The following is a 7,913-nucleotide window of genomic DNA, read 5'->3' as shown; positions in this document are numbered from 1 at the left end:
TTCTGCATTCTATCCAATCCTTAGTTTTAATTTGCTCAAGTGTAGCGAATTTAGAATAAATATCAATGCAACTGATGTAATGTTTTCCCTCAGATGAATAAATATCTACTACAAATTTTTCTCGGCAATGTTCCGGGTTGGGTGTGATTTTTAAAGGCATTTTGGTGTTTCTATGTTCTGTTTTGGCCAAATTGCATATGTTGCATTCGTTTATTATATTCTGAATTAATAGTTGGCTATTTGGAAAGAAGTGATTTTCTTTAAATAATTTTGTCATTTTCTGTATACCAGGGTGTAAAAGTTTTTCATGTGATTGAAGTATGATTTCTTTGAATTCGGCGTATGAACCAACGTTCTTTAATAGGAAAAGACTGCGAATTACTTTTGTGTAGGTGGTATTAACAATTTCTATGTGTGCTCTTTGAATAATTTCAAAATCTACATCGCTCTCAATATAAATGGTAATGTTTCTATGGATAAAGTGATCGAGTAAAATTTGTTTGGCCTTTTCAAGTGTCATTACATCATATTGAATTGTGGTAATGGAGTTACCGAATATTTTTGAATGCTCTACTTTATTTTTATCGGATTTAATAAAGATTATTTGTTTTTTGAAATAATTTATTGGTTTTTCTGTTAAATGAATAAGGTTGCTATTGTCCTCTTCTGCACTATGTTGAGTAGCTTCACTATGATGATTTTCTTCAATTTTAATTCTTGATAATGCATCGGCAACTGAATTTTCTTTCCCTTTAATATAATCTATTTTAAATTGGTATTCGCTTAATCTAACTCTCCATCTTTCTAACTTAGCATTCGGTTCCTTTAAGTTATGAAGCCATCTAAGAGGTTGATGGTCACTGGCAATGAGAAATTGTCGTCCTAGTAAATAATGTCGAAAAGTTTTTGTGGCCCAAACTATGGCAAGTAATTCTTTTTCGATAGCACTGTAATTTAATTCGTGATCGTTAAGTGTTCTACTAATAAAAGATATAGGATGACCGTTTTGAGAAAGGACAGCCCCGAGGGCCAAGTTACTTGCATCTGTGGTTAAAACAAATTTCTTTTCAAAATCAGGTAATTGTAAAATTGGGTCACGAATTATCAAAGCCTTAAGTTTTTCGAATGCCTCTATGTACTCAAGTTTTTGTGTATCTATCTTTGCTCCTTTTTTTAAGTAGCTGGTCATGGGTTTTGCTATGTCTGCGTAATTTGGAATAAATTTGCGATAATAACCTGTTAATCCAAGGAAAGCTCTTATCTCTTTTACTTTTGTCGGAATTGGGTATGAAACTATGGCTTTAACTTTAATAGGATTTGGTTTAATACCATCAGGGGTAACTATGTGACCAAGAAAGTTAGCTTCCTTTTTTAAGAACTCACATTTGTCTAGTTGCAATTTTAAATTTGCATCTGCAAGCTTTGTAAAAACTAATTGTATTGAATTTAAATGTTCTGTAAGGGATGTTGAAAAAATTATAATATCATCCAGATACACCAAACAGTGTTTGTTAAGCAACGGTCGAAGGATATTATTCATGCACCTTTGAAAAGTAGCGGGTGCATTCCTAAGGCCAAATGGCATTCGAAGGTATTCGTAATGACCGCTTTTTGTGGAGAATGCAGTTTTAGAAATTGATTCTTCGTCCATTTCTATTTGATGAAATCCCTTTGCCAGATCGATCGTTGTAAAATATTGGCATTTACCCAGTTTGCCAAGAATTTCGTCCATATTTGGAATTGGATATCTGTCAGGTATGGTTATTTCATTTAGCTTTCTATAATCAATTACTACTCTGTACTTATTTACGCCAGAAGCATCCGGTTTCTTTGGTACGACCCAAGTAGGACTATTGTATGGAGAATTACTTTCCCTAATTAATCCCTGATTCAGCATTTCCTGTACTTGGTTTTCTACTTCGATTTCGTGTGTTTGCGCAAGTGGGTATTGTTTCGAATAAATTGGGGAGTTATGTGTTGTATTTAGTACGTGTTTAATTGTATTTGTAAATGTTAATTTCTCTCCCTCCTTATATTCAAGATTTCTAAATTTATTTAACAAGCCTTTTAACTTAAAAGTTTCCTCCTGATTTAGGTGATCTAATCGAAACTGTGAAAAATCTAATTTTTTTATTGATTCCTGATCTGAGCTTGCAATTGATTCTGGTGTCCTTTGGATATACAAATTTTGGTTTCTTTCGGATTCTGAAGTAATTAATTTGTATGTTTGATCAAAAAGGGTAACTGTATCATTTTTGTAATTAATAACTGATTGAGCATTTTTCAACAATTTTCTGCCAATTAGCATATCGTAATTATTAGAAAATCTGTGCACATAAAATGGTTCGGTTTTTTTGAAAATACTATTTCTGGGTAACATAATCAAGTCGTTCAAGGTAATAGGGCCATTTGATGTTAAAACTTCACATCTACTATTTTGAATGGGAAGACAAAATATATTTTCATTGATCATATTAATTGTTGATCCTGTGTCTAGAAGGCATTTGTATGAGCGCCCTTTGTATACTATTTTTATGTATTCGTATTTTCCGGGGCTGTTAACCGAAAATTTTCGTTTAGTTCAGAATTATTTTGGTTTTGTTTGTTATTAATTTGTACAGATTGGACTTGTTGTTGCCCTTCATTAATGAAGCTATGATTTTGATACGGATTGTATTGATTTTGGTTAAAATACTGTTGCTCGTAATAATTAGGTTGGACTTGTTCGAATTCATGCGCGTCTTGGAATCTAATTTCGTCAATAGACATTTTAGTTTGTTCACTGTCCGATGGTCTTAGTCGTTTAGTAATCGGGAAGTTAGTATTTTTATATGTAGAGGGTTGTTGTAGTCGAGGGTATGTGTTTCCTCTAAAATGCGTTGTTTGGGGAAATTGGGCTTTGTTGGGATATTGTTGGAAATGATTTTTTTGAATAATGGGTTGTGGGTTTATGTATTGGTTGGGTCTGAAATAATTAGGTGCGTGCCACATGGGTGGGTTGTTAGTTATCTGCTGTGTATAGCTAGGTCTAAATGGTTGAATGTATTGATTAAAATTAGGTTGGAAGGGTTGGGAATATTGTGAGTAACTTGGTCGATTTTGAGTTTGAACATTTGTATTGAATTTTTGTGTTTTCGAATTCCGGTTAGAATTTGAATTTTTATTACGATATTCTGGTTTTTCATAAAATTCAAAATTAATGTGTTCTTCATAAATTCCCTCATTTTGTGCAATGGTAATTAAGGATCTTAAGTCTGTAATATCGTGATGGGCTAAAATAGTGAATAATTGTATTGGTAGTTTCCTTATCAGTATCTTAATAGATTCTTTAATACCCTGAATATAAATAAGAAAATCCGATTGGTTACCTTCCAGGTGTAGTTTCGAAATTAGTAATTGACGTCGTCTCTCCGCTTCTTCGCAGAATGCTCTTAGGCTTCCTCTGTATGGTGTCTCCCTGAAGTTCTCCAGAAGTTTGTAATTTGGTGTTTGAATTTTAAATTCCGCGATGAGTCTTGCTTTAAGGGTAGGCCAATCTTCGATGTTCGGAAGTCCCAAAGATCGTGTAATTTGTCCGTCCAAGTTCCTTTCGATGGCTCCCAGTAGAATCCTCTGTTGTCGGACATCATTTGTTTGGTAGAGCGAAATTACGTAATCCACTCTGCTGATAAAGGTGTGAAGGGTTTCTGGATCACCCTTGAATGGCATAATGTCTTTAAGCTGCCGACGGGCTTCGGCAAGGTTTATGTCGCTCAGCGCAATAATTGGTTGTGACATTTTTATTGTAAAATTTTTAACTTTTGTGTTTTATTTTTTTGTTTTGTTTCGGATTCAATGTTATTATTATTTTTAAGCTTTCTAGTTTCACTTGTTTGTTTTTTTTGTTTTGTAAATTTTTGTGTTGTATTATTAAAATTCTATATTGTTTTAATTTTTTATTTTTATATGTTGGTTTTAAAACTTAGTTGCCTTTGGACTTAATATTTTTGTTTCGTATTTCACTTCCACTTATTATTGGATAACCGAATTGGAATTATAATCCAAGTTGAAGAGTTTTCACGAATTTATTTTGGGAGATGTTTCGAGCACTGGACTATAAAATTTAACTTATTTTCCACTCGAAGGTTCTTTTTTTTCGGATACTTTTGTATCCTACCGACTGCGCCAGTAAAATTGTTGTTTTATTTATGAGTCGAACTAATGTCCCGTCAGTTGACTAAGGACAACGCCAAGAAATAAAAAATAGTTTTTAGGAGAAATAGTTTCACGACTTTATTCTTTGGATCTCAGCTTAAGACTAAAAATCAAATGCAAATTGGATTGAGGAGAAGCCTCAGTATTTGAACAATATTTGTATTTCGGGAGAGCCTCGCTCTTGGGTTCTTAAGATTAGGTAGCGTTGAAAGAGGGCAGTCAAATCTGCTTAGGTCAGGCTTTAGGATGTTTACAAGAACGGCTGCGCTGCCAAAGATAAACGAATGCTGCGCAGCTGGGATACGTTATGGAAAATTACTAGAGTGCATTACTGATTTCTTTGAAATAATGGAAGTGGCTGGTTTGGACCACCCAAATACGTCACTATATATGTATGTAGTTTTGGACAACACATTGAGATATGTGGCGATTTTTCTATTAGATGGCTGTTTATTTTTGGAACTGTTCGAACACGACCACATCAACAGCTGGCCAGCGGCCAAAAGAAATATGTCGACGTACCACGGAAAGACATTGTGAATATAGAGGGATTCCAATAGCTCGAGGAGCGTCAGCTGTTCTTTGGCATACGAGATAGGCGGCAAAACGACCTTTGCTTTATCATTAGTAAGGCATGGGGATGTTCCTGCTGTGGAGAAATGAGCAGGTGTCCCACCTAGTGACCCTCGCTCAGAAGTTAGTTGCACCTGCCTCTGAAGCGTCCAATAGTTAGGGAGGTTACTTATTCTGTTTTTGTGATTTGGGTTTACCATATATTTATAGGTAAAGAAGTTTTTTTTTGGTTGAAAGAAGTTAGTGAATGAACATCAGTAACATAAATTTTACTCCAAGTCGGTTCATTAGTAATGTCAATGTGATAATATTACCCGAAAATGGTGGTGTTACACTTGGGCATTCTTTATTGCTATTTTTTACATTGTACAAAACAAAATAAACAAAATACAAATACAAACTAAACAGACTGGATCTGATAACCATAAAAAAGCTATAGCTATAGCTACCATAAAAAAACCATCATCGCCATTTCTTCAATTTTAGCCTGAATAACCCTAAGAAAGGCTACAAAAAGTATTGCTTACTCTAGGCTGAGCTTTATTTGAGTTTAGAAAAATTTTCCATGATAATGGGATCGTATAAGCCATGGCTTTTCTAATTCTAAAACCCATTTTCAAAAAGTTTAAGAATACATCTTTCTACGCTAAGGGTAATTAGTCTGAAATTGCAAGAATTTTTTTAATTCTCTCCAAAATAAAAACTGCTAATTTTATTATTTGTATGCATTTTTTATTACATATTTATTGTTATTATTAAGTTTATTTCCCAAAGAAATGCAAATAAACCCAGATTTGACAACGGTCTGCAGAAGAAACTAAACTTTTGCTTTTGTTTGCTTGTAGATCCCCAAAAACTGTCTCGACTGAGCATTATATTGTTTTAACTTGTTGCGGTGGCTGGAAAAAACGAATTTGAAATTTTCCATACTGACACAAATTTTAGTAAAAATCCTGTCCTACCGTCTCTGCAACCCTCTTCAGGGTTTGTTTGGCTGCCTGTTTTTATAGATCTAAATTGTGTGAGAAAATGGGAACTTTGTTTATATTGTACATGGTAAGTCAAAACCCGTACTCAGAGATCTTGAAGGTGGTGACGTTTAACTTCTTCGAGTTGCCCATCCGCCTTGCTAGGCTATTAGGGTCTAAATCCAGTCTCTTGGTATTTTTTGGTCACCTCCTGGAATTTGTCTCCTATTTTTGTGAGTTCCTTATATACCACGGAGCACCGGATTAAGGTGGATTATGGCAGCAATACCGTACACTTGGATATCATAAAATAGGCCCGGAGCTAATATGCACTTATAGATGGAAAATGTACCAAATAATGGCGGACAATTATTTATTAATAAAAATATCATCAACACAGACAGTAATATTTACAATCGTTAGGTGGTGCAATATTCGCTCCTGCTGTTCATCTCGTGAGCTAAATTAATAGAGTATATTATGCCAATGCGAGTATATTGTTTTTAGTTAGTTTAATTTATTATTTGTTGGCAATACATTACATCATTACATTTATATGGTCAGGGATACGTAGTAGGTATTGACGCAAAGAAATTGACGTTCACTTATGTACATCTTTTAAAGACGTACTCTTGGCTTCCAGAGAAGTAGTGCCATTTATATTCTGATTTGACTTAGGGAGTGCCTCTGCCTTTCTTTTCAGGTTTTTGTGGGGATCATGGGGACTATGATCCTTGTTTCGATTCGCTTCGGCACGATTATGTGGATTCTTTTTTTTGTTTTTTGAGTGATGTTTGTGATGTGTGAGGTGCTTGCGGTGGAGGTCAGTTCTTTCTGGATCCTTACCCTTTGACTTGGCTACAACGCGCCTGATTGTCACAGGTGGTCGGGTTGTTGTAATGACTTTAAAGAATAAATTTGATGCTGACGCTTTTGTTGTAGTTTTTGTAAGCAGAGCATCAGCTTTACTTGACTTGGACCTTAGAGCGACGTCATCTTCAAAAATCGATTCTGAGTGAAGTTCTTTCGGTGTGGTCTTTACCAATGCCAACCCAATTAGGAATAAGTAAAACAGGACCCAAGTGCGACGCATCACAAACGAGTGTATACTTAGTGTTTGGTGAATAAATCAGTACTGGTAGCAATGGCTAAAATGAAATCTTTTATACACACTAGCCTCTGTTGAAATGATGAATCAATGATTGCGTCAGCTGTTATAAGCATTCAGAGCATCTGTTTTTTTCGATTCAGGCCACAATTCAATATCAGATTAAACATAGCTTAAAGCTTTTAATCATAGGTTTATAAGTACGAAGAACTCGACTTAAAAACTCGGTACATTTAAAGCATAGGCCCTCAGTAATTTTATGTATTTAATAATCTTATCTTCATCTACATTACAGAAACTCAACTATTCCTTCGTAAAGTGTAATACAATATATAACCGACGAGGTTAAGAACGCAATCCGTTTTATAGATTTTCTCAAGTCAACTACAATACTACAACTACAATAACTAGATAAACTTTAATAACCTTTTTAGGATCAGTATCTTGACGTTCGCATGGGCAGTGAGGCAGACATGACTCGATCGATTCTGCCATCAGGAAATGCACGGTATGTTGATGTTTTGTGATTATTTGTCAATCCTATAATAAACTTGATACTTTGTATCCGACCATAAAGATAACAACTGTCTCACTAGCCCATTGTGAGTCATATTCTGTATCCAAAGAAGTGTGGGATTGGAACTTTGCTGACTTTCTCCGTGGAATATATGGTTACTTATAGTCAGATCGCCATTTAAAGTGCCAAAACTACTCGGTACTCGGTAGGTCGCAGATTCTTGTACGGAGAGTAGAGTTGTAGTTGTGTATAGTTTACAGAAAATGATAGTCGAGTTCCCCGACCATCAGATTCCATTTACTCATCTCATTTGGAAGTGAAAATTGTTCAAAAGTGTGGGCATGTCAGTTTTTGGCATTTTAAAGGCGTTACAAGAGGCGTGGCCAAATTGGCAAGACTAAGAAAGCTATGAAAAAATATTAAACCATTTCCAAAGTGTAGACGTTGTAAATATATTTAAACATTTTTGGGATATATATATATATATATATGCCTCAAAAGTGTGTACACTTGGAATTTGTTGTTTATTTTCTTGTATAATTAATATTTTTAA

General features: G+C 34.6%; 1 protein-coding gene across 2 annotated transcripts, besides 5 other annotated features; it reads right to left on the bottom strand.

The window, feature by feature from the left end:
• Positions 1-4,580: part of a mobile genetic element that runs on past the window's edge.
• Positions 4,581-5,891: 1,311 nt separating this feature from the next.
• Positions 5,892-5,967: a mobile genetic element.
• Positions 5,968-5,998: 31 nt separating this feature from the next.
• Positions 5,999-6,076: a mobile genetic element.
• Positions 6,077-6,234: 158 nt separating this feature from the next.
• Positions 6,235-6,855, bottom strand: CG32457 (uncharacterized protein). 2 transcript variants are annotated; one of them, NM_001170026.1, is made up of 2 exons: positions 6,705-6,855; positions 6,235-6,638 (listed from the first exon to the last, which is right to left on the bottom strand). In NM_001170026.1, the coding sequence occupies exons 1-2, from the start codon at positions 6,826-6,828 to the stop codon at positions 6,337-6,339; spliced, it is 426 nt and encodes a 141-aa protein (NP_001163497.1). In that variant the 5' UTR covers positions 6,829-6,855; the 3' UTR covers positions 6,235-6,336. The 2 variants fall into 2 exon arrangements, with proteins under 2 accessions (NP_001163497.1, NP_730771.1); NM_168982.2 differs by having other exon boundaries at positions 6,235-6,855.
• A 763-nt stretch (positions 6,856-7,618) lies between these two features.
• Positions 7,619-7,682: a mobile genetic element.
• A 171-nt stretch (positions 7,683-7,853) lies between these two features.
• Positions 7,854-7,913: part of a mobile genetic element that runs on past the window's edge.

This window comes from Drosophila melanogaster, chromosome 3L (assembly GCF_000001215.4).
Source record: "Drosophila melanogaster chromosome 3L".
NCBI classification, from domain to species: Eukaryota; Metazoa; Arthropoda; class Insecta; order Diptera; family Drosophilidae; genus Drosophila; species Drosophila melanogaster.
This window is presented reverse-complemented; position numbering and strand designations above follow the sequence as displayed.

Bases quoted from the DNA above. Each gene is read 5' to 3' on its own strand.
- CG32457 (NM_168982.2), bottom strand. From the start codon at position 6,828: ATGCGTCGCACTTGGGTCCTGTTTTACTTATTCCTAATTGGGTTGGCA.